General features: G+C 50.7%; 9 protein-coding genes across 9 annotated transcripts; 4 read left to right on the forward strand and 5 right to left on the reverse strand.

Annotated features, from left to right (window-relative positions):
• The first annotated feature begins 79 nt into the window (after window positions 1-79).
• On the forward strand, window positions 80-1,411 carry L228DRAFT_258936 (ribonucleo protein-associated protein). The gene is made up of 3 exons (XM_018334118.1): window positions 80-164; window positions 581-676; window positions 764-1,411. The coding sequence occupies exons 1-3, from the start codon at window positions 146-148 to the stop codon at window positions 1,024-1,026; spliced, it is 378 nt and encodes a 125-aa protein (XP_018191079.1). The 5' UTR covers window positions 80-145; the 3' UTR covers window positions 1,027-1,411.
• On the reverse strand, window positions 1,322-2,400 carry L228DRAFT_258937 (charged multivesicular body protein-like protein 6). The gene is made up of 3 exons (XM_018334119.1): window positions 2,286-2,400; window positions 1,857-2,220; window positions 1,322-1,766 (listed from the first exon to the last, which is right to left on the reverse strand). Exons 1-3 carry the CDS (start codon window positions 2,327-2,329, stop codon window positions 1,524-1,526), a joined length of 651 nt encoding a protein of 216 aa, XP_018191080.1. The 5' UTR covers window positions 2,330-2,400; the 3' UTR covers window positions 1,322-1,523.
• A 122-nt stretch (window positions 2,401-2,522) lies between these two features.
• L228DRAFT_244379 (putative AAA family ATPase/60S ribosome export protein Rix7) lies at window positions 2,523-5,381 on the forward strand. The gene is made up of 4 exons (XM_018331907.1): window positions 2,523-2,631; window positions 2,700-2,957; window positions 3,020-4,459; window positions 4,546-5,381. The coding sequence occupies exons 1-4, from the start codon at window positions 2,575-2,577 to the stop codon at window positions 5,116-5,118; spliced, it is 2,328 nt and encodes a 775-aa protein (XP_018191081.1). The 5' UTR covers window positions 2,523-2,574; the 3' UTR covers window positions 5,119-5,381.
• Window positions 5,327-6,548, reverse strand: L228DRAFT_244380 (hypothetical protein). Its single transcript, XM_018331908.1, has 3 exons — window positions 6,315-6,548; window positions 5,807-6,159; window positions 5,327-5,598 (listed from the first exon to the last, which is right to left on the reverse strand). The coding sequence occupies exons 1-3, from the start codon at window positions 6,450-6,452 to the stop codon at window positions 5,523-5,525; spliced, it is 567 nt and encodes a 188-aa protein (XP_018191082.1). The 5' UTR covers window positions 6,453-6,548; the 3' UTR covers window positions 5,327-5,522.
• Window positions 6,549-6,817: 269 nt separating this feature from the next.
• Window positions 6,818-10,379, forward strand: L228DRAFT_280765 (Adaptor protein complex beta subunit). Its single transcript, XM_018335820.1, has 6 exons — window positions 6,818-7,147; window positions 7,432-7,616; window positions 7,684-7,759; window positions 7,834-8,198; window positions 8,255-8,683; window positions 8,784-10,379. The coding sequence occupies exons 1-6, from the start codon at window positions 7,106-7,108 to the stop codon at window positions 10,099-10,101; spliced, it is 2,415 nt and encodes an 804-aa protein (XP_018191083.1). The 5' UTR covers window positions 6,818-7,105; the 3' UTR covers window positions 10,102-10,379.
• A 102-nt stretch (window positions 10,380-10,481) lies between these two features.
• On the reverse strand, window positions 10,482-12,728 carry L228DRAFT_244383 (hypothetical protein). The gene is made up of 4 exons (XM_018331909.1): window positions 12,107-12,728; window positions 11,884-12,015; window positions 10,937-11,809; window positions 10,482-10,805 (listed from the first exon to the last, which is right to left on the reverse strand). The coding sequence occupies exons 1-4, from the start codon at window positions 12,374-12,376 to the stop codon at window positions 10,737-10,739; spliced, it is 1,344 nt and encodes a 447-aa protein (XP_018191084.1). The 5' UTR covers window positions 12,377-12,728; the 3' UTR covers window positions 10,482-10,736.
• A 97-nt stretch (window positions 12,729-12,825) lies between these two features.
• L228DRAFT_280767 (snare protein syntaxin-like protein 18/UFE1) lies at window positions 12,826-14,283 on the reverse strand. The gene is made up of 3 exons (XM_018335821.1): window positions 14,060-14,283; window positions 13,273-14,009; window positions 12,826-13,197 (listed from the first exon to the last, which is right to left on the reverse strand). The coding sequence occupies exons 1-3, from the start codon at window positions 14,177-14,179 to the stop codon at window positions 12,957-12,959; spliced, it is 1,098 nt and encodes a 365-aa protein (XP_018191085.1). The 5' UTR covers window positions 14,180-14,283; the 3' UTR covers window positions 12,826-12,956.
• A 1,195-nt stretch (window positions 14,284-15,478) lies between these two features.
• L228DRAFT_207574 (MFS general substrate transporter) lies at window positions 15,479-17,486 on the forward strand (the record flags this gene model as incomplete). Its single annotated transcript, XM_018329723.1, has 4 exons — window positions 15,479-16,086; window positions 16,156-16,545; window positions 16,628-17,052; window positions 17,185-17,486. The coding sequence occupies 4 exons, from the start codon at window positions 15,479-15,481 to the stop codon at window positions 17,484-17,486; spliced, it is 1,725 nt and encodes a 574-aa protein (XP_018191086.1).
• Window positions 17,487-18,345: 859 nt separating this feature from the next.
• L228DRAFT_265999 (hypothetical protein) lies at window positions 18,346-22,340 on the reverse strand (the record flags this gene model as incomplete). The annotated part of the gene is made up of 3 exons (XM_018334792.1): window positions 18,346-20,207; window positions 20,268-20,369; window positions 20,447-22,340. The coding sequence occupies 3 exons, from the start codon at window positions 22,338-22,340 to the stop codon at window positions 18,346-18,348; spliced, it is 3,858 nt and encodes a 1,285-aa protein (XP_018191087.1).
• Between the last annotated feature and the right edge of the window lie 227 nt (window positions 22,341-22,567).

The following is a 22,567-nucleotide window of genomic DNA, read 5'->3' on the forward strand; positions in this document are numbered from 1 at the left end:
TCGTTCTTTTCGTCAATCATCGCACAAGTCTTTCTAGGCCGGGAACCCATTTACTCGGGCGAGCCGCAATTTCAAAAGCAGTGAACCTTCGGGCGAGCAACCATATTTCTTTTATTTAGACTTTAATTCCAATACATAGACAAAAATGTCTGAAAGCGGAGCTGGTAAGTCGTTCAAGTTTTCTTCTTTTCTTTCTGCGATCTCTGCGCAGGTTCTGGATACAGGCTGGATCCGTCATCGGAATTGAGGAACAGAATTGGACGTTTTTGGATTGAAAAGGGACTTTGGGTGCTCTTTGTCGCATCTTGGAATTGTGGAAGAGATGGAATCAGTCGACCGTCAGCTGGCCTTGTCTCCGAGGCCTTCGTCCCTTGCGGTCCTTTGAATTGAGATGATTTGAGAAGCGGGATCGAGAAAGACGAAGGATTTAGAGATTGAATTGATGGGATGGAGTGGAAAGCCTGGGTGTGGAGGAAATGGAGGAAGAGGGGGGAATGGATCCAGCCGAAAGAATCTGTCGCACTTTTGGATTGCACGAAATATATGGGAGTGAAAAGCAAAAGCTAACTTGGTGATATAGCCTGGCCCGTCGCCGACGAGTCCCTCTCGCAGGAGATTCTGGACCTGGTTCAGCAGGCCAGCCACTACCGTCAGTTGAAGAAGGGTGCCAACGAGGGTGAGTATTCGGATCCTTGAATAGACGGCCGAAGAGTCGCTGTCGATTCCAAATTCCGCGAAGACCAAATGCTGACATACAAAATAGCCACCAAGACTCTCAACCGTGGTATCTCGGAAGTCATCATCATGGCCGCTGACACCTCTCCCTTGGCCATCCTGCTCCACTTGCCTCTGCTCTGCGAGGACAAGAACGTTCCCTACGTCTACGTCCCCAGCAAGGTTGCTCTCGGCCGTGCCTGCGGTGTCAGCCGTGCCGTCATCGCTGTCAGCATCACCACCAACGAGGCTAGCGACCTGACCAACCAGATCCGCACCCTCAAGAACAAGGTCGAGCGTCTCATGATCTGAGGTGCTGGAATACGCTCTTAGATAATGCATGGGGTATGGTCTACCTGCGGTCAATTGTATCAAAGGGATTGCCGTTTTCTATGTCAAAAGGATAAGGAACAACGGTCCTTGATACAATAAAGTATGTCCCTCGGCCCGACTTGGATCTGCTTGTATGTAGAAACATAATGGACATATAGATTTGAACATGCTTTTACCATGTGCTTTTGAGCCGTGCATATTGTACCTGTTGAACAGCGAAGGGTTATTGTGAGGCGTGAATGATCCAGCAGTCATGGCAAGTAATCAGATAGTAAGGTGAGGCTAAGAATATTATATTGTACTGGTATCTACAGTCATATATATACTCGAGCACTGGCTCTATTGATACAAAAATAATGCTCCTACTAAAAATATGCGCTGTAAATGCAACTTCAAAATGCTGGAGTGGGAAAATGCGGTCTTAAATAACGCCAGTTCGTGATAAAGGTCGCGAGATTATGAGCTGTAAATCGAAATCATGCCAGCATGGGCTCCGCCTGCCTTGACGCCTGCTCTTCAGCCCTTGCTCTTGCGCGCGCTCTTGCCCTGGCTCTCTGAGCTGTAGCCTCATCTTTAACGACCTCATCTTGAACAGGTTCAGCCGTTGGTGCATCCGGCAACTTGGTCCCGGCCATCTCACGCTCAAGGGCCTCAAGTTCATCCTCGACTTCATCTTCGTCTTGATTTGTCATGCGCTCACCAAGCATGTCGCTAATTTCCTATTGGTACAATGAGGCATCAGCAAAGTGCTCCATTGAATTTTTGTCCTGGCATATATCTTTATATGTTAACATCAGGGAAAAACTCACCTGTTGATATGCCTGTGCCTCAGCACTTTCTCCCATGAGCTTCTCGACATTCTCGATCCCACCCATTTCGCGATGAATCTCCTTCAACACACTTGTGCCCTGTTGCAGCCCAAAGACCACATCCCTTTGAACAAGCGCAAATTCTACGCTGCCCGTGAGCTTCTCAAGCTGTTCAAGCTGTGCATCGGTCTTGGCGAGCAGAGACTCCTGGTACTTTTTCCGGCGCAGCGCAAGTAACGCTTTGCGCTTATCGCCCTTTGCAAGGCATTCTTTTGCAATTGCCGTCTCGCGATCTGTTATCACAGTAATGCGCTTCTGATATTGATGTAGTTTGTCGCGCTGGTTCTTCATGTCCAGGATCGCGCTAATGCGCAGCACACGTGGGTTAGATCTGTTGTGGTCATCCAGGCAGAGGGATATCTCTCGTACCGGTCCTGGGCAGAAATCTTGTTACTGCTTGTCATATTCCCCATCTTGTCCTTTTGTCCCTGCTCATGTCAAATAGATAGTTGAGGCACAAGGGAATGAGCAGGGCGGTCATATTGACTTGCCCCCCAGGTCGGGGAGATTGATTGATATGATTGTGGCCCTATCGATAGTGACGGAACATGCCGGGGCGGGAAGAAAATTGGACCCGAATTTCGTTCACGAAACACCGAAAACACCAAAACATTATCCTCATCGTCTGTTCCTGCTAATAAACGTCAAGTTGTGCAAGATGCCTGCGAGACCTCGTGGAGGCAGGCCCACGCTGGGCCATGGACTGGATAAGGAAGTAAGTCTTTTAAAGATATTTGGTTGAAATATATTTCTACATGGTTTGGGTCAGACTGACAATTATAGATTTACCAAATCGTTCGCAAATTTATTGATGAGCAGTCCCAGTATGACGATGGCCGAGGATTTCGCCTTACCTCGTCGACAGTATATGATCGCATAAAACGGTCAAACTCGAGTCTTAATCGCAAAAGCAAGAAGCTTCTCGAGGACAGCATAGAACGGGTTATTGCCGTGATTAAGGAAGAGACAGCCGATGACGACCCGGGCTCTATTGATGGAGAATTTGACGGCCTTGAAGATCCTGAGCCGGAGCCGGAGCAGGTAAATCAAGACAAATGATCGAGGATTTTTTATTCTAAAATTGAGTTCTAACACTACTCTAGGAACCAAATTCCATGAACAAGAGTATCGTAGCAATGTGGGGATCCTCGAAACCTCAATCTGAAGCCGCATCTCCCGCGCCAGGCCAGACACCTCCGTCAGCATCATCGAAGAAGCGCGAACGACAAACAAATGGCGAACCGCTTAAGAAGAAGCGCCGAGTACCTGCGCCGGCAGAGACCGTCGACCGTTCGCCCCCTACGCATGTCAGTCTCGCAGACTTTGGCGGCGTAGACTCGATTATCCAAGACCTTGAAGACCTGCTTGTTCTTCCGCTATTACGACCTCAGATCTATAGCGCATCAAAGATTCAGCCTCCTCGGGGTATTCTTCTGCATGGTCCGCCGGGATGCGGTAAGACCATGATCGCGAACGCCTTTGCTTCTGAAATTGGTATTCCGTTCATTCCAATCTCAGCCCCGTCCATTGTGTCGGGCATGTCGGGAGAGTCGGAGAAGCAGCTCCGCGAGTTCTTTGAAGAAGCCAAGAGAATGGCTCCATGTCTCATGTTTATCGACGAAATCGACGCCATCACGCCGAAACGTGAAAGCGCCCAGCGTGAAATGGAAAAGCGCATCGTGGCACAGCTGCTCACATGCATGGATGACCTAGCGCTCGAAAAGACTGACGGAAAAGCCGTCATCGTGCTGGCTGCTACAAACCGCCCAGATGCTCTCGATCCCGCCCTCCGACGAGGAGGTCGATTCGACAAGGAAATAAACCTGAGCGTTCCAAATGAGGCTCATCGTGAGCAGATTCTTCGTGCGCTTACGCGCGACATGCGTCTCCATGGCGACTTTGATTTCCGTCGACTTGCCAAGATGACGCCCGGATTTGTTGGCGCAGATCTAAACGACCTGGTCGCAACGGCTGGTTCTGCAGCTATCAAGCGCTACTTGGATCTGCTCAAGTCCAGCGCCCATACACATGCACTTGCACTCGAAAATGGAAACGACATGGAACTCGATGACCCTCCTGTCTCGACTGCCGTGGTTCCCGCCGCCACCACCACCACGACTGGCCCCGTCGACGACGAAGGTGCTCCCATTGTCCCCCTCAAAGTGCGAGAGCTCCGCGAAATCATCGCCCAGGCTAAAGAACCCTTCGCCGCCGCCAACGACGCCGTATCCATCACTCACGAGGACTTCCTCAATGCTCTCCCCAAAATCCAGCCCTCGTCGAAACGTGAAGGCTTCGCCACCGTGCCCGATACTACCTGGGAGGATATTGGCGCGCTCCAGGCCATCCGGGAAGAACTCCAGACCGCCATCGTCGAGCCCATCCGCAACCCCGAAATGTACGAACAAGTCGGCATTACCGCTCCTGCCGGTGTTTTGCTCTGGGGCCCACCAGGTTGCGGTAAGACGCTCCTCGCGCGAGCTGTCGCCAATGAGTCCAAAGCAAACTTTATCAGCGTCAAAGGTCCAGAATTACTCAACAAGGTATTTACCCTCTTTTATCCATTCAATATTTCTTTCCTATATCCCCACATAACCCAAAAACAAGCACCCGCTAACAACCGCACCAGTACGTCGGCGAGTCCGAGCGGTCCGTGCGCCAGGTCTTCGTCCGCGCCCGCTCGTCCATTCCCTGCGTCATCTTCTTCGACGAACTCGACGCCCTCGTCCCGCGCCGTGACGAATCCCTCTCCGAAGCCTCTGCCCGCGTCGTCAACACTTTGCTCACCGAGCTCGACGGCCTATCCAGCCGCCAAGGCATCTACGTCATTGCCGCCACCAACCGTCCCGACATCATCGACCCGGCCATGCTGCGTCCCGGCCGTCTCGAGACCTTGCTCTTCGTCGGCCTCCCTGGCCCCGACGAGCGCGTGGAAATCCTCGCCGCGTTGCTTCAGAAACTCCCTGTCGCGGACGAATCCCAGCGCGGCGCGATCGCGGAAGTGGCCCTCGCGTGCCATGGCTTTTCGGGCGCAGATTTGGAGTCTCTCTTGCGAAGGGCAGGATATAGTGCAGTCAAAGCGAGGAGAAAGATTGCCCTCGAGGATTTCCATGACGCGCTCAAGAAGGTCAGGCCGAGTGTGAGTGATTTGAGCAAGTATGAGAAATTGAGAGGCCGCTTGGAGAGCGGCGATGCGATTTAGGTATGGTATGGTGGGAAAGAGGTGGAATCGGCGTGGAAGTAGAAGCGGAAGGGGAGGTGGAAGGGGAAGTGGAAAGAGAGGGTAAAGGAACCGTGGTTATTGATTGTTGTGCACGCTTTGCGTGGATTGTTGTAGTAGCAGTATATATCATGGAGTTTAGAATGTTGTAGTATCAAAATATTTCACATCAATGGAGTTTGTGGCAAAAGGTGATGATCTTCATTTAGAGCGGTTATACTAGTCTGAGAGCTTTGATATGGTCGCAGTTGATCTCGAATACATGAAATAACGTCAACGTGTCGAGACACTCGCATCTACGGCAAGGGGCCACGAATACATGTGCTATGTAAAAACGTATGTTTAAGAGAGTAATAGAGAATAGAAAAGGAAAAGAGGGATTGAGATCATCGGAACGCGGGAATGGCGCGCTCTAGTGGTAATCGTTCAGTTTCCCATGCAAGCCAGTCTGATCGTGCGGTTCTGTTGTTGATTTGATACATGTTAGCTAGGCATTGTTCCAAGAGTCTCCACATTTTATTCTGGATGTGGACTGCATCTGATAGATTGTTGATGAAGCAAAAATGGGGATGGGTGGGGATTGGAATTGGAATGGGAGTGGAGATGGAAATGAAGAACAAGAAAAACATAATTTGATTGGGGAAAAGAAAAAGGAGAAAAAAAGACTTACGGCAACAATCCCATGCCATTGACTTTCCAAACACCTAAACCGAGCGCAAGTAATTGCATAAGAACATAGACAAGCTTGATGCCCAGCATCTGACTCTGAATGCCTTCTGCTTCGAATCGCGAAAACACCTGGTTCACATTCATCAGGCCTTGAATGGGACCCTTGAAGAGCATAAACACCATCATGATGCTGAAGATCTGCAGCGAATTTCCAGACATGTACATCATGATGCCATTCATCGGCAGCTGCTTGGCTGGTGCAAGCGCGAGTTCCCATGCTTTCTTGAGCTTCAGTTGGTTGGTTTCTTCGGCGGTGGGGGGAGTGCGTTGTTGCTGTTGGGTTTGTTTGGTGCGCTAGTAGTGTGCGTATCAGCAATGATACAAGTTTTCAATGAACAGACGTGGACGTGAAGCGCTAGACACTGTAGAGTGTTCATAAAAGGCAAAGAAAGAGGAGCATGCTCTGCGAGGTAAAGAGAGAAAGTATGGTCTGAGAACGATATAATTACCTTCGTGTTGCCAGTACCGCCGGCGACATAGCCTGGTGGATCGGGAATGCTAGCTGGCTTGGACTTGCGAATGGGCTTCGAGTCGAGATCGAGAACCCATTGCGGAGGTGGAGGCGGGAGAGGAACTTGCTCGACCATTTTCGTGAAAGATATACCAGAAACGCCGTTGAGAATGGTAAGGTGAACAAAAAGACTACGGGTAGCTGATATAAGTAGCTGCTTATGGTGATAATGATGATGGCGGAAGGACGGAGAAGTTGGACCGACAGCCGAAAGGAGGCAGGGGGGTAGGGGGTAAGATGCAGTTGGTGTGTATCCATTATAGCCATCATGGGCGACCCTAAATTCTCCCTAAACAATTCAACTTTATTGATTTGACTTGAGACCACTTTGATACATCACTGGGACGACTGTCGCATTGGTTGCTTGCTACAGAGACAGGAAGACAGTCTTAGGTATAGTTTCGGTTCTTTATGAATTCTTTCCGTATACACCGGCGTTATGCTGACGTTCCTATCAAGCATGAGACCCTAACCGCTGTCGAATCCCGCATTTCACGATACTCCATGTGACCGGCCCCCCCTACTATACCCCACCCTCCTGGTCTTTTCGACATCATCAGAGAGCATCAGTGCCTATTTTGAAACCGTCCGCAGTAGACAACCCCCCCTGCGGCGTCTAATACCCCGCGACTCACTGTCGTCTCGGACGCCACATCCTAGTCGGAGGGCTGGTGTCGCCATTAAGACTACAATCGACAGGTTCAGCCCCATCGGCCCGGTACCGGCTTCATGATGAGCGTTGCCGGAGGAGATGCGAAGCTCTTTGCCAGAGTACGTTTTGGTCCCTTTTTCATTCCGCTCCATCCCCAGTCAATCAAGGCACATAATTCCATTGTGGGGGTTTCTCTCTTAATACTGCACCTTGAAAAGGAGGTGCTGTAAAGGGGAAATAATAGCATGTGGAACTGCATGCCCTCCGCAGGTTGTATATTATCACGTCTCTTGGTTGTAATGCGCACAACTGCGTACATCTCACAATGTTTACTCTTGAATTGGCCACCGCGCCGCATTTCCCTTTTCCGAATATAGGCTCACCTTATCCTCGTTCGCAACAGGGCAAAGTAGCAGAGCTCCGCGCGGAGCTCAACAGCGGTGGGAAAAAGGACAAGAACCACTCGGCGAAGAAGATTGCGTTGAAACGCATCGTTGCGAACATGACAATGAGCAATAATGACATGGTTGCGCTCTTTCCGGATATTGTCGGCTGCATGCAAATACCCAGTCTGGAGATTAAGAAGATGTACGGAAGCAATCCATTGAGCAACACTAATATGTGAAGGAACAACTGTCCGCTGACAGTGAAGCAGGTGCTTTTTGTTCTTGGTCAATTATGCTCGTTTGAAGCCTGACGTGGCGATGCAGGCTCTGCCCATTCTCGTTGCAGTAAGTATTGTCTATTGCGTCAGGATGAAGAGTAATAGAAAGTTGGGACAATCAATTGATATTGAGCTTTGCAGGATATGGACGACGTCAACCCGCTCGTACGTGCACTTGCACTTAGAACAATGTCGTATATTCACGTGCGGGAGTTCGTCGAGGCCACAATGAGTCCCCTAAAGAAATTACTCAAAGATCCAGATCCCTATGTGCGGAAAACGGCGTGTTTTACTGTCGCAAAAATTTACGACCATGACCGGGTGCTGGTAGAGGGATCTGATGTGATTGATCGGCTCAACTTGATGCTGCGGGATGGAAATCCCACAGTCGTGGCAAGCGCCCTAGCGGCTTTGATGGACATCTGGGAGAGGAGCGACACCATCAAGCTCACTCTAGACTATACAAGCGCGTCTAAAGTGACTCAGATTTTGCCAGATTGTTCAGAGTATGTACCTCATATACGTATGTTCATGTATACATGAGAGCTAATTGTGTGATAAGGTGGGGTCAAACATATATTCTTGAAGCCCTGATGTCTTACGTTCCGCAAGACACGGCTGACGCTACGCTCCTCGCTGAACGTATTTCTCCTCGTCTCTCTCATTCCAACTCTTCTGTCGTCCTGACTTGCATCCGCGTCATCCTCTATCTCATGAACTACATTTCGGACCCGAAACAGATTCAGTCACTTTGTCGAAAGCTCTCGCCACCGCTAGTGACTCTGCTTGCCAAAGGGCCCGAAGTGCAGTATTTGGCCCTTCGAAATGCTCTGCTGATCCTCCAGCGATGGCCGGAGGTGCTGCGGAACGATGTCCGTGTCTTTTTCTGCAAATACAATGACCCCATCTATGTCAAGGTGACAAAGTTGGAGCTCATCTTCATGTTGGCAACAGAGCAAAACATTAACGAAGTCTTGACCGAATTGAGAGAGTAAGTCATACCCCAGAGCTGAGATATCCTGAAATCCAAATGATTTGTATCGCGTCTTATATGCCATGCGCTGTTACAATTAACTAACAAGGGCACAAAGATATGCAACGGAAATTGACGTCCATTTTGTCCGCAAGTCTGTCCGTGCCATTGGCAAGTTAGCCATCAAAATTGAGCCGGCTGCACGGCTCTGCATCAACACTCTCCTGGAACTCGTCGCCACCAAAGTCTCCTACATTGTACAAGAAGCCACGGTCGTCATCAAGAACATTTTCCGCAAATACCCCAATCAATACGAATCCATCATCTCCACGCTATGCGAGAACCTCGACTCGCTCGATGAACCCGAAGCCAAAGCGGCCATGATATGGGTCATTGGCCAATACGCGCACCGGATCGACAACTCGGACGTTCTCCTCGACGATTTCCTCTACTCATTTGCCGACGAGACCGTCGAGGTTCAACTCGCCCTGCTCACCGCCACCGTCAAACTCTTTATCCAACGCCCTACCAAAGGCCAACAACTCGTTCCCAAAGTGCTCAAATGGGCCACCGAAGAGACCGACAACCCAGACCTGCGCGACCGCGGCTTCATGTACTGGCGCCTTTTATCTTCGGATCCCAACACGGCCAAACAAGTCGTGCTAGGAGAAAAACCCCCTATCACCGCTGAATCCGAAAAGCTCGACCCCGCAACTCTCGAAGAACTCTGTCTCAACGTCGGCACCCTTGCCACCGTCTACCTCAAACCAGTCCACCAAGTCTTCCGCTCAGCCCGGCCTCGCCGCGTCCAACACAGTCCCGCACTCCAATTCCAGCGTCTGCCCACTTTCATCGAGTCCCAGCAAAACTTGCACAAGAACCTGCCAGACATGATGCCCATCACCAACGCGGCGTCCTCGCTCGGAGCAAACCCTGCTGCCTCCGCTACCACAGCCGCTCAGCTCCTCAGTCCCACCACCGCATCCACCGCCATGCCTATTCCCGGCACTTCGGCCGCCTACCAAAACGGTCAATTGGCCACTTCTCCTTCTTCCTCGGCAGCCCAAGCCCAGCAACAGCGCGCGAATCTCGCAGCAGCCGTTGACGCCGCAGACCTCTATTTCGCCGGCGTCGGCTCCTCCCAAATGGCCGCCATGGGCATCGTCGCCAACGACGGTTTCGGTTCCCCGCCCCCCGTGCTCGGCGGAGCGGCTGGCATGTTCGCTAGTAGTCCGATGGGAGGAGCAGCAGGAGGAGTTGCCGGTGGTGGTGCCGGTTTCAATGGCGGCGGTTACGTCGGTAATAGCCCAATGATGGGCATGGCTGGAGGCGCCGCCGCACCAAGTAGTCCTATTGGCCCTGGGCATAGTAATAGTAGTCCTGGTGCACCGGGCACTACTATTGCGCCTGCGAATGGGGATTTATTGTCCCTTTAGTTTCATTGTGCTTCTTTTCTTTTCTTTCTTTTTTATTTTTTGTTCCTTTTCTCCCTTTGCCCTTCTCTGAACCCATTTTTAAATTCTTTAACTTTTAACTTTTAGCCTATATATCTATTTTATATATTAATTCTCATCTTTTTTATTTTTACTTTTATTTTTTTTACCTTCTCACATTCCTTTGTTGGCCTTTCTGATTCTCACAAGTATCTTTGCCTTTATGCTCACAAATTCTTGTCATGTCCGGTTCAAGAAATTTTTTTTTTTTTTTTTTTTTTCAAACTTTCTCGTTCCATGATCTATTCTAGGGAGCAGGCAGCCTTCTTTACGAGAGGTTTTCGCAAGGCCGTATGAGAAAAATAGAAGATCAATAGAAAATTGTTAACTATCATTGTCATTTCCGTAAAGTTCTACCTATTTTATATTTGCTTCTCAGGTGTATACATTTTTTTTAAAAAGGAAAATGGTTGCAGAGGCCGGAAACTGGGTGGCATGATGTCAATGGATGGATGGCATAAGACGTAAACAAGCTAAGCTAGCATGTTATGGAATGTATTGTAAGAGCTCGAAAAAGAAAAGCGAAAAAGGTTCAACGGAGAGAGAAATAAAATGAAAAAGGAGATAAAAAAATCTCTCTAAGATTCCCGGACAGCCTTGTCGACGCATTTTGAAAAGTATTCAATGTTTTTCGTGTTAAGACCGGCCTATTTCACGGTGAAATGTATTAGCTTTTTTTCAGGAAAGGGATAAAGAAGGTGTAAGAAAAGAAATACAAGGAAAGGGAAGGAGAAATTGAAAATAAACATAAAATGTAAAAAGGAAAGGCTTTACATACCATTGAAATGCGTCCATTCTTTGTCAGATAAATGTGATCCTCGCGGAGCTTCATGACCTGGGACTCGGTCAGACCAGTGAAGCTGAACATGCCAATCTGGTCCGTGATATGGTTCCAGGTGCCCGGGGTGCCCATGTTTTCGAGGTTCTGTCTGAGAGCTTTGCGCATGGTGATGATGCGGCCGCTCATCGTGCGGAGATTTCCCTCCCACTCGGCGAAGAGGGCGGGATCGTTGAGCACGGCAGAGGCGATGCGCGCGCCGTATGCAGGAGGGTTACTGATTTCGGAACGCTGCAAGATGGCGAGCTGGGAGGCAACGCGGGTGGCGGTGGACGAGGCCTCGGCGCCGCTGGGAGCAGCAACGTAGTGGAAGCATCCTGTGCGTTCGCCGTACAGACCAAAGTTCTTGGCAAACGACTGCGCGACAACAAGCTCAAAGCCTTGCTCGATAAAGTATTGGACGGCCCAGGCGTCGCGTTTCAGATCGCCCGAGGCGAAGCCCTGATAGGCGCAGTCGAAAAAGGGGAAGTGGTTCTTCGACCGGATCACAGCGGCGATCTCTTTCCATTGCTCTGCCGTAGGGTCCACGCCGGTGGGGTTGTGCGCGCATGCGTGCAGCAGAATGATGCTGCCTTCGGGTGCGGCCTCGATGCCCTTGATCATGCCGGTGAAGTCGAGACCTTTGGTCGAGGACGAGAAGTACGGATACGTTTGCACGGGCAGGCCCACGTTACCGAAGATTTGGTGGTGGTTGACCCATGTCGGAGCGGAAAAGTAGACGGGCTGGTTGGCGGTGCGGGGGTAGAATTTGGCAAGGAATAGAGCACCGAGGTGCACAGCGCCGGTGCCGGAGATGGTTTGGAAGCTGGCGACCTGTAGAGATTTTGTTAGAACAATGGGAGAAGGAGGGAAATCGATCTGGAGGGAGTAGAAAGGAAGAGTCGTACTCTGTTTTCCTTGATGGCGGGGCTGTCACCGCCCAGAATGAGCTTCGCCGCAGCGGAGGTGAAGTCGGCGAGACCAGCAATGGGAAGGTACTCGTGGTTTAATTGAGGGTCCTTGCGGAGCTTCTCTTCAGCCTGGGGTAAAAATTAGCTATTAGGACTTCTCTGTGTTTGGACGATAAAAGAGCATAATGTGGGGTTATTATGTATGGATCAGACCACTTACCATCTTCACCACGGGCAAGACCCATGGCTTTGCATTGTCGTCGCGGTATGCACCGACACCGAGATCGACCTTGTTTGGAGAAGTGTCCCGTCGAAAGGCAGCCATCAGGCCGAAGAGCGGGTCTTCGGGTGCCTGAGGCACGACATCTTGGGTGAAGACGGAGGACTGCGTCGAGGGCGACATGTGGGCTGAGATGTTGGCGAGACGAGACTGAGCAGAAGATGAGGATGAAGAAATATCGTTGGCAGAGGATGTAAAATGCGGTGCCATGGGCGGGCTTTTTTTTTTTTATAAACCACTCAGTTGACAAGGAAATAAAAGAAGAAGAAAGTATCAACTAGCTTCTCCTCTGATGCGTCACAGAGAAGAGTAATAATAATTGGACCCTGGGGTAGGTGGATGAGTCGGAATGAACCGACGGAATCTCTCCGATGCGATTTTACCCCACTTGGTCTACCTACCGTTGTGACTGTTTCTGACAGGACTGCTAGCTCCAAATATCCCCTGAAATCATTAATCTCACTACCAGACAGATACTATTGGCGAATAAATAATTTCTCAAGGACGAGAATAATATAAATTTGAACCAGTGAGGATCAAGTTAAAATGAAATCAACACTCATGGAGAATAATACTATGGATAAGTTGATGTCATCTCCATAAGTTTCATATCCGACGGCCCGCGGACCTCGGATGAAACGGGAGACAGGGGTCCTTGTGACTGTCCATGCAGATGGCTTGTTATGAACTGAAGATGAGATTCTATACATTAATTTCCCACTGTCACAGGGATGGTTCCCCACTTTAATCCAGACGCCCCAACGTATAAACAAGGTATATACTGATGCACTCAAATTAACAAATCCCAAGTGATTAAGAATGCGCTCAATCCGCATGCTGCATAAAAGACCATCCGTGCCGTGCTTGCCCTCTCACTGGCCCGTTTCAATTCCTTGTTTCCTCCTCCCACGTTCACCGTTGTAAAGTCCGAGTCAGCAACCAATTGATCAACATGTGCTGATTGAGTTGCCAAATTAGTCGCCAGCGTGGTTTGCAATTCTGAAATTTCAATCAGTGACCTTTCGGCCATTCTGTTCCCATTATTAGTAAATATAAAAGGCGCAGACACGTTTCGTTATAGTGGTCGGGAACTAGACCAAACATACCTGACTTGATCCAGCGTGTCCTCATAATGCTTTAGCATATTTTGGTTCTCTTGCGCAAACAGCTGTAGTTGTTCCGGGCTCAGTTGCCTCTCGACCTCTTCTTTCTCCGCTGTGTCCATCAGCGCAGCCTTTGCAGCACCAGACCCTTGCTGCGAAGGTGTCGTCCAAGATGCGTCATCAACAGTCCCTGTAGCGATTTCCCATGCTCCACGAGCCCCTCGCGCCTTGTATAGCGCGCTCTTGCTTTTCTCCACCTCCCGTGTTAATCGTGTCTCCATCATCGACCGCTGGAGCTCGCCGCACTCCTCAAGTTTCCTTCGTAGATACCAAAGCACACTCTCTCGATGCACTTTGATCCCATTTGCACGTGCCTCGTCCATCTCTTCTTCTGGGCTAGCTGCCTGACGGCCACCTCCTGCCGCCCACCGTCCGATTGCACCGAGCCCATGTTTGGCTCGCCGTCGTTGCGTAAGTGTAGCTTCTGTATTCTGTCGCAATTGCTCGGCATCGGACAAATTGCGAATGGCTGCGTTGAGCTGTCGCAAGACGGCTTTTGACTCCGCATCGACCTCGTCACGATTGGCGTCTGTCAGATATTGCCGTTCCTTGTCCTGGCCATGCGGAGAGTGCAGAGAATTGGCCCGCCCTAGCTGGGTCCGTCGTGGCGGGAGTGAGGTAGAGAGGTAGGATTGGCGGATGGAACGGAGGTAGGCATGGAGTGAAGAAATGTGCGATTCCTAGGGCAGCTTGTCAGAAGAATCAAAAGTATATCATCAACCTCACATACAATTCTATATGCTTCCTTTAAAAATTCATCGGTAGTATGAGTTCGAGTGAGCTTGGTCTTGCCCAAAGACACATCGTGACGCTGGAGCGCAGCGCCGAATAAGGAGGTGATATCGGCCATGGGGGAAAGACAAGGGACAGCCGTCACTATAACATAACCTTTGGACTCTAATATACTTTTCTAAAGCTCGTACGAAGCTGTCAAGACCGCCAATTTAGCTTCTCTGTCTCCATGTAATGTAGCTATAACCGCAAACACATCGTCACACCTTCACAGGCACCACTTGACGTTACCCGGATATCAATATCCTCTTACGTAAGCAATATTCTCCTTCGACAGTCGACGGCAGCCAAAGTAAAGGACAGTTAACATGGCAGAGTTTTGACTTGAAATATGTAAGACGTCAATAGATTATATCTCAAGGCAAAGGATCTTGACTGACTGCCTATAATGATCAATGCAAACTTCAGCGTTCATTCATTAGCTCAAACAAGACACCAATGGCGTGCCCTCAGTAGCAGCTTTGCTTAGTTCAACCACAATACACTGCCCGGAATTGGCGCTTCTGAATTGCGCAATTGACGATAAGAATTGAGCAAATGTCTTCCATTGCAGATTGCAGAAATCACTACGGAAGTCTGGCACATAATTTCATCTGTCCGTCCACCTGATCAAGGGCAATCGGCATCTTTCCGCATCCCCGCATCCACGTTTCTCACTTCATGTATCAGCTGCTGCAAGCGCAAAATTTGATAGAGATGCCATATTGAAATTCGGATCAGGCAGAATTCCACGTGCTTTTCATAATTAGTTCGCTACCTCTACTCTATCATCATAAGCATCGGTCTTGAAGTGCACAGACAATGACAAGACAGAAATACTGTGCCAAAACGGGAGTTTGACCGAGCAGACCACTGGCGTCCGCCTCAGCCGACGTTATTCACATGAGTCAAATTCGGTGGCAATTGACCCGCTGCTTTTGGCAGGCCGCTTTGCCATGTTCGGGCAGGCTCCAGCGGGACGAACCACTTGGGCGCCCCTGTTGACTACTCTAAATCCCACGAGGGAAAAGAAAGCTTAGCTATCGCTGTTAGGCCTTCGCGGGTTCTCCGTTATCGCTCCCACTACGGTAAAAGGAGCGGAAAAGTTCCTTTTCGCTGGATTTATAAGGCGTGCCATCCCCAATAGCAATAATAATGATTGAATGGCTCACCAAAAGCATGTCCATCCGGACCTGTCAAACTCGTCCTCATGCCATCGTTGCAAGAGGCTAGACAACATGAAAAGTTCGAGACGGCAACTATCGTGCCTGACAAGGTTCAGGACCAGGGGGCTCCACGATCGCAGAAGTCACGCGACAGTTTGAAGACGGCGGCCAGTGTTTCGCAAAATACAGGACCTATCTCTGGAGACGCTGCTATGCGAAATGAAATCGCTCAACAAGAAGAAGAGGTACAAGACCTCGAGGCGCTGGCGCCTGTTGCAACCCGCACTCCTCCATTTTCTGTCTTCACCAAATGGCAAAAACGATTTATTGTCTTCATGGTCGCACTCGGAGGATTCTATTCGCCGCTGAGTGCGAATATTTATTTTCCAGCACTAAACACGCTGTCACACGAGCTGAATGTATCGAGCGAACTCATGAATTTGACAATTACATCCTACATGATTTTCCAGGGTCTGTCACCCACTATATTTGGCGATCTAGCGGACATGGCTGGCCGGCGACCAGCATATGTTATTGGCTTCATCGTCTATATTGGCGCCTGCATTGGACTGGCGCTACAAACCAATTATGCTGCGCTTTTTGTCCTGCGATGTCTCCAGAGCACCGGTTGCAGTGGAACAATCGCGTTAGCCAGTGGCGTTGTTGCTGACATTGCAACAACTGCAGAACGAGGGACATTTATGGGCATTGCCAGTATGGGGCCCATGGTTGCTCCGGCATTAGCACCCGTACTAGGTGGCATCTTGTCTCAATACTTGGGATGGCGATCAATGTTTTGGTTCTTGGTCATTATGGCAGGGTAAGCTTTCTGCTTCAATTGAAATACAATATAATTATGATTCGAAAACAACCCGCTCACCCGTCTCAGTGCCTATCTGGTCATATTCCTGGCCTTCCAGCCCGAGACCGGCAGAAATGTTGTTGGGAACGGAAGCGTTCCACCGCAGGGCTGGAATATGTCCCTGCTCAACTACCTTGAAGTACGGAAGCGCCCAAAGTCTGCCGACGGAACAGAGCTCAGCCGAACTGCATCCCGGGAGGAGCAGCGACTCGCACAAGCCGAGCTTGCTAAAAAGCGTAGGCTCCGCTGGCCAAATCCGCTCAATGCTTTATCAGTTATTGTTCAAGTCGATGTCGGCATGCTCCTCTTCTATAATAGTCTCGTGTACACAGCATACTACTGCATCACAACAAGCGTTACATCTACTTTTAGCGACATCTATGGCTTTGACGATTTCCAAATTGGATTATGCTTCATGTATGGTGGACCTATTCCTCTTTTTTCCCCCTACTTTTCCTTTTATAATTTCCCCTTCACCCTCTAACACTACTCGCTATAGACCCATGGGCGTAGGATGTTTCTGCGCGCCACTCCTCAACGGTCGAGCCCTAGATTGGAATTTTAAGCGGATATCGCGTTCTCTCAACATGCCCGTCGACCGCAAGCGCCAAGACGATCTCAAAGACTTTCCACTCGAGCGAGCACGTATCCAACTCGCCTGGCCACTAGTCTTTATCGGCAACGCCGCGGTCTTATGTTACGGCTGGGTTCTCCACGCCAGGGCCCATCTCGCCGCGCCTCTTGTCTTGCATTTCATCATCGGACTAATGTTTACGGGGGCGTTCAACGTCACTAATGTTCTGCTGATCGATTTATACCCGCTGAGTCCAGCTACCGCCACCGCCGCGAACAATCTTGTGCGCTGTCTTCTGGGTGCTGGCGGAGCAGCTGTCATTGTTCAAATGATTCGGAAAATGGGCAGTGGTAAGTAAGCATGGTTTATTCTCCACCCCCCAAGCGGTCGTACTCTTCCGTTACAACTTTCCCCATCTTGCATTATCTATTCCATGTAGCCTGCCTGCGGCGCTGACCTTGGTTCTTTCGCATGACCACCAGGACCATGCTTCACATTCATCGCAGCAATCGTATACGTTGCAAGTCCTATTCTCTTTATCCTCATGAAACGCGGCCCACGATGGCGCGAAGCCCGTCGACAGCGCCTTCTAGTGATGAATAACGAACACGAAGATGGAAACACTCCTAATGCTGCTACTACTACTACTTCCTATCCTCCTGCCGCTGCTACTACCACTGCTGCTATAGACGATGACGATAACGATGATGAAAAGGACGCTGACGACGCTGACGATGCTGAACCCGGTGCTGAGACTAACACCGATACCGACAAAAAAGAGTAACACATGACAACACATGTTCAGATCTCCTACTGTTGCCAATCGTGCCTAGACACAAGCATTGCGCACACGGCCCTTGCGCCCACACCATAGACACAAGCATAGACACATAGATACGCACAATCGTACACTAGCTCCGAGCCGCAACGTAGCCTGAACCGCTCGCAGGGAAAATAGATACCCAGCATTTTTTTCCCCATCCTGTCAAGAATTTCGATTATATATCCTAAACGGTTATATTATAAACGATTATATTACTACGAATCATACTAGACTTTTTACAATTTGAAAAGAAATACTGTGTTGGAAGTGGAAGTGGGAGCAAAATTAAAAAATCTGCGAGATTTCTCGCCCTTTATTTCAATGAGAAATGATAGCCAGATTAAATGCCGTTAAATTCTTTTTTTACCCTTCTCCTGATGCCATCAGCGTAGGAACTTCGGACACTCAGCTGAAATCGTGAAACAGATTGATACAGGGATAGATTGATAGGATGATAGGATGATAAAATGATACAGTGTCACAAAACAAGGAACGAACCAAAGAAGCAAAAGACTCAATGATTCCAGAGGCTTAGTAAAATGAAGGAGTATCATGCTTTACAATGAAATATGATTTCGCTTTACGGAGCTAAATTACAGGGGGGAGATACGTTATGGGAACTGGAAAAAATAATTACACCGGTGAAGAGATAATAGATAGGAAAGAGGGCAGGGAAAAGATAAGTTCAAATGATAATAAAGGAAAAGGGCGCACAAATGCACGAAAAATAAAGATTGCGGCTAGTGCTCCATCTCACAACCTGGATACAAATCCACAAATCCGCAAGCCCAGGATAACCGTTGGCCAGGAGCTGTACGGCTCAACGACCCCATCCGACCCAAGATCTAGGCATGACTCTCCAGACCTTGACCTCTCCACTGCGCAAGTCTGCTACTCTAAAGCTTTCCATTTTGACTTTCTTGTTTTCGCGGCCTTGTTCCCAGGCGCGGACCTTCTTCTTGGTTCCATCCCAGTCGACGACGACGCCAACGTGCTCAGGCTTGCCGACTTCGGCATTGTACTTTTGATGCATGGTGCCTTTGTGGCCTTGGAACCGAGCATTACGGAAAGTCACAATATCGCCTGGGCGAATTTCGTCAAACTGCTGTACGGAGGCGTTGGCGAGGTTGGCATAGACGACTGCTCCGTACGCACGTGTGCCAACGGGGGGCAAGACAGCGTCGCCGAGAACGTTGAAAAGGTCGAGGATGAGTGCTTGTGGAGTCCCATCTCCAACGATGGTGTTTTGCTTGCTGGACACAGCGTCGGAAATGCGCTGCCCGATATTGATATGGGCGTCCTCCAGCTGATCCTGCCGGAGCTTGGACGGGGGTGGTTCATGACGCTGTTCAAGGACGACATCGGAGGGATTGGTGGTATCGAAGCGAGCTGTGATAATGGTCTGCGAGTAGTCGATGAAGAGCACGTACACGTCTTTGGACACTACGGTTTTGCCGCCGCGTTTAGGCGTACTGGCTTCTTCAATCTCATAGGTCAAGTCCCGTCGGTTCTGAAATACGGGAGGTGGCATGTTCGGTCGTGCCCACCATTGGCTGCTCTGGCCAAGGTCGATGTCAGAGGCAATGTATTCATGGTCAGCCGATGGTCGAGACATGTCCATGGACATACGGCCGCCTCCAACACTTCCGCCGCGTTGTACATCCAAGGATTGCCGAGGAGGGGGGAATGTAGATGGTGCAGCCGGAGAGTGAGGGTGCTGAGGGTGGTGAAGAGGCGCTGGGGGCGGAGATACAGGTGACTGGATCTGCATGGAACGCCGTGACGATGATGGCGGTTGAGGCGGTGCAGAGTACAGATCTTCTTCCTCTTCTTCCTCCTCGGCGGCCGGAGGTGCGGGTGGCGGGTGTGATGAGGGCTCAGGCACCGCTCTGCTTGGTACTGAAGGAACTCCGTGGGTTGGCGCGTTGTATCGGAAAGGATCATACTCCTCGTCCTCCTCCCCGCCGGTACCAGTCTGCGGTGGTGATAGAGGAATATGCGGTGGAGGGGCGCGCGGCATGTCCACCGATTGGCGAGCTGGTTTTGGTGGCTGGACTGGAGGCGGCGGCGGAACAGCACGAGGAGGAGCGGCGGTAGGTGGGATCGGAGGCGGTGGCTGGGATGGAATCGCTGCCGAGTCCACAGAGGCATGTCGATCGACGCTGTGTTCGCGATCCTTAGACTTCAGTGCGTCTTTGTGAGGAGCAGTTGGCGCAATATCCGTGTCGTAATCACCATCGTACTCTGATTCTTCTTCTTCACTTTCAGCTCCTTGTCGGTCCTGGATAACAGAGCTCGTTGTCGTTGTTAGATTCCCCGTAGGCTGTCGGCTCGGCGGCGCACCAGTCGGCGGAGGTGGCGGTGGCGGACGGCTTTGGGCCGGCGCAGCAGGCAACATTGGGCTGGCTATGGGAATTGGAGGAGGAACACGGCTTGCTCTTCGACTTTCGGCGGGTGGAGTGGTTGGTGATATTGGTCCAGAAGGGAATGATTTCGGTTGATCGGTTGCAGCTCCAGAAGACAGAGCAGCATCAGCTGCACGAGTCGGAGGTGGAGGTACACCTGATGTCTTCAAAGACAGTCTTCGAGCGTGCATCGACAATTCGTCGTCGGATTCCGAACCAGCGCTGGGCGATAGAGGAGGGCCAGTCGGAGGGGGAGGGGGAGGTTGTGCTGGCCGAGCTGTGGTGAACAATATCAGTTAAGCTTCGCAAAATTTAGTAGGAACGATACGACACTTACACTCAATGGGCGGTGGTGGAGGGGCAGGTCTACCACTCGGGATCGGAGGGGGAAGTGATGGCCGACGAGCTGAATGCGGAGGAACCGGAACAGAATGATCTTCTGCGATGAAAACTTGATCAGTGCCAAGATAGAGAAGAGGAAATGAAAACGCGTATAATGTAAACCAGAATACTTACCATGAGGAACAGGCGGAAGGGGTGGAGCGGCTCTTCCGGTTGTGTGAGGAGGCACAGGTGGAGGGGTCTCGTCTTCCGTCTCGGCCTTCTTCTCGACATCCTCAATATCAGCCACCTCTTCTGGCGCCCGCTGTGCGGCAAGACTTGGCTCCGGCTCCTCTTCCTTCTCCACTTCAGGTTGCTCAGGCTTTGGCTCGGGACTTTTTGGCCGTTGCATTCCAGGAATAGGCATGATTGGCACGGGCGGAGCGTGCAGAGCAGGAGAAGATGGCTCATGTTCACTCTTTCTTCTCTCGGCGGGGGGCTTTGGTTTCTTGGTTGCTCCTCCAGCGCTCGGAACTGGAGGCATTCCCATAGGCATACCGAACATGCCGTGCATGCCCATGCCCCCGCTCATCTTTGCCATGCGCTCGCGAATCTCCATCCGACGTTTGATCTCCGGATCAATATCCTCCTCTTCTTCCTCTTCCCCTTCTTCCTCCTCATCAGCATTATCTTCTTCGTCGCCGACGTCGGTCTCATGGGCCGGTGCCTCAGGAGCACGGACAGGTGGTACGTGAGGCCTGGCATGGGGCTTTTCATCGCTGGTGTCTCGTCCGGTCGATGTCTCTCCGGCATCTTCAGTGGTCTCTCCTGCAGCAGACTGATCGGCATCGTTCGCATCACTGAAGAACTCTTTTGGTTGAACGTCTGGACTGGCCAGATGCTGGGAGGATCTCCAAGATTTTCTTCTAGCAGCTGGACTGGGCACTTCCTCCGCGCCAATGTCCATAGATGGCTTGCGGGTTGTACCAGGACTAGGTAAGGATTCGGGCTCTGGAGCTTCACCACCAGAGACAACACCCGGCTCCTCGTAGGACTCCTCTCTCTTTTTGGGAGGCGGTCGTTTCGCTTTTTCCTTCTTCTGCGCAGCCTCAGCATGGCGAGTCTGTGCCTCTAGCTGCTGCTTCTGGAGGAGAGCAATGCGTTCTTTGAGCGTCGTAGGCTTTGGCTGGTCCTCTTGCTGTTCTTGAGGCGCATCACTAGATCTTAAGTCGGAAACAGGGGCCGGTTTAGGAACTGAGGCTTCCTCGTGTTTTGCGACAGCTTCTGGATCCTCCTCCCGTCGATAGGTCTTCTGCGGCGGAGGCTCACGTGGTGGAGGAACGAAAGAATCTTTGCTCGGCGGTGGAGCGACGAAGGGCTTCTTGATGAAGCTTGCCCCCGAAGAGCCCGTTCCTCCCGGCTTGAAAGGTGCGATTGGCGGCGCTGCAGGTTTGTTAAAGGCTGCAATTCGATCCTTGAATGAGCTACCCGCTGGCTTCTCAGCAACTGCAGGGGGAGGTGGCTTAGTCGATGCCACTGGCTCTGACTTGGGAGCAGCTTGAGAACCTTTGGGCGCTAGTTGCGCCTCAGGTTCGTTGGACGTCTCAAGGCTAGAAGCAGGCGCTGGCACCTGTCCGGAAGCCTGTGGAGGAGAGCTGACCGGAGGAAGTGCCCCTATTCCTGTCGATTTTGATACTGCATCGATTGACTGTTTCGAACTCTTCTCAGCTGCGCCCTCAACCTTGGTAGCCGAGCTAGGGTGTACCTCTTCAGCTTCTTGTTTAGGTGGCTCTGCTGAACCAGGAGTAGAAGTTGCAGCAGCCACGGCAGAAGGAGCAGGTTCAATGTGGCTTTTTGGTCTGCTTCTCGTAGGTCGAGGAGGAGGTTCTGGCTCGTACTTCTCAACAAAGTTCCTTGGGAAGAGGCCCTCCTTTTTATCCCCGCTAGCATCCGTATATACGCCAAAATACCAATCGGCCTCCTCCGCCTCGATAACGGTTAGAATTTGACCCTCAGGAAAATTCAGGTCATCCTCGTGTTCTGAGGTGTACTCGAAGATAGCCTTGACCTTGAAGGGTGGGGCTGACATGATGACCGAGCGGTGAGCGAACGAAGCTCAGGTTGAGTCAGAACGATACTAGATTGTGACCTCGCCAATTGCTTAGAGCTTTAGCTAGGAATATCACAGCTCGAGCTCTGAAAAATGTTCAGAGTTCTCGCGTTGCGAGTGCGGTGTTGTGCAGACACGCACAGAGGTTGTTGTCGTTGAGGTGAGCGAGCCTACGTCAGCGAGTCAGGAGTCGAGAGCTGCGGGAC

This window comes from Xylona heveae (assembly GCF_001619985.1).
Source record: "Xylona heveae TC161 unplaced genomic scaffold L228scaffold_2, whole genome shotgun sequence".
Taxonomy (NCBI): Eukaryota; Fungi; Ascomycota; class Xylonomycetes; order Xylonales; family Xylonaceae; genus Xylona; species Xylona heveae.

Bases quoted from the DNA above. Each gene is read 5' to 3' on its own strand.
- L228DRAFT_258936 (XM_018334118.1), top strand. The intron at 677-763 runs GTGAGTATTCGG...CATACAAAATAG, and splicing joins GAAGAAGGGTGCCAACGAGG to CCACCAAGACTCTCAACCGT.
- L228DRAFT_258937 (XM_018334119.1), bottom strand. From the start codon at position 2,329: ATGGGGAATATGACAAGCAGTAACAAGATTTCTGCCCAGGACCG. The intron at 2,221-2,285 runs GTACGAGAGATA...GCTGCGCATTAG, and splicing joins AAGATTTCTGCCCAGGACCG to CGCGATCCTGGACATGAAGA. The intron at 1,767-1,856 runs GTGAGTTTTTCC...TTGTACCAATAG, and splicing joins AGGCACAGGCATATCAACAG to GAAATTAGCGACATGCTTGG.
- L228DRAFT_244379 (XM_018331907.1), top strand. From the start codon at position 2,575: ATGCCTGCGAGACCTCGTGGAGGCAGGCCCACGCTGGGCCATGGACTG. The intron at 2,958-3,019 runs GTAAATCAAGAC...ACACTACTCTAG, and splicing joins CTGAGCCGGAGCCGGAGCAG to GAACCAAATTCCATGAACAA. The intron at 4,460-4,545 runs GTATTTACCCTC...CAACCGCACCAG, and splicing joins GTCCAGAATTACTCAACAAG to TACGTCGGCGAGTCCGAGCG.
- L228DRAFT_244380 (XM_018331908.1), bottom strand. From the start codon at position 6,452: ATGGTCGAGCAAGTTCCTCTCCCGCCTCCACCTCCGCAATGGGTTCTC. The intron at 6,160-6,314 runs GTAATTATATCG...GCACACTACTAG, and splicing joins GCGGTACTGGCAACACGAAG to CGCACCAAACAAACCCAACA. The intron at 5,599-5,806 runs GTAAGTCTTTTT...AATCAACAACAG, and splicing joins AATGGCATGGGATTGTTGCC to AACCGCACGATCAGACTGGC.
- L228DRAFT_280765 (XM_018335820.1), top strand. From the start codon at position 7,106: ATGATGAGCGTTGCCGGAGGAGATGCGAAGCTCTTTGCCAGA. The intron at 7,148-7,431 runs GTACGTTTTGGT...CGTTCGCAACAG, and splicing joins ATGCGAAGCTCTTTGCCAGA to GGCAAAGTAGCAGAGCTCCG. The intron at 8,684-8,783 runs GTAAGTCATACC...AAGGGCACAAAG, and splicing joins GTCTTGACCGAATTGAGAGA to ATATGCAACGGAAATTGACG.
- L228DRAFT_244383 (XM_018331909.1), bottom strand. From the start codon at position 12,376: ATGGCACCGCATTTTACATCCTCTGCCAACGATATTTCTTCATCCTCA. The intron at 12,016-12,106 runs GTAAGTGGTCTG...TTTTTACCCCAG, and splicing joins TCTTGCCCGTGGTGAAGATG to GCTGAAGAGAAGCTCCGCAA. The intron at 11,810-11,883 runs GTACGACTCTTC...AAATCTCTACAG, and splicing joins CCGCCATCAAGGAAAACAGA to GTCGCCAGCTTCCAAACCAT.
- L228DRAFT_280767 (XM_018335821.1), bottom strand. From the start codon at position 14,179: ATGGCCGATATCACCTCCTTATTCGGCGCTGCGCTCCAGCGTCACGAT. The intron at 14,010-14,059 runs GTATGTGAGGTT...AAGCTGCCCTAG, and splicing joins TAAAGGAAGCATATAGAATT to GAATCGCACATTTCTTCACT. The intron at 13,198-13,272 runs GTATGTTTGGTC...TAATGGGAACAG, and splicing joins GACACGCTGGATCAAGTCAG to AATGGCCGAAAGGTCACTGA.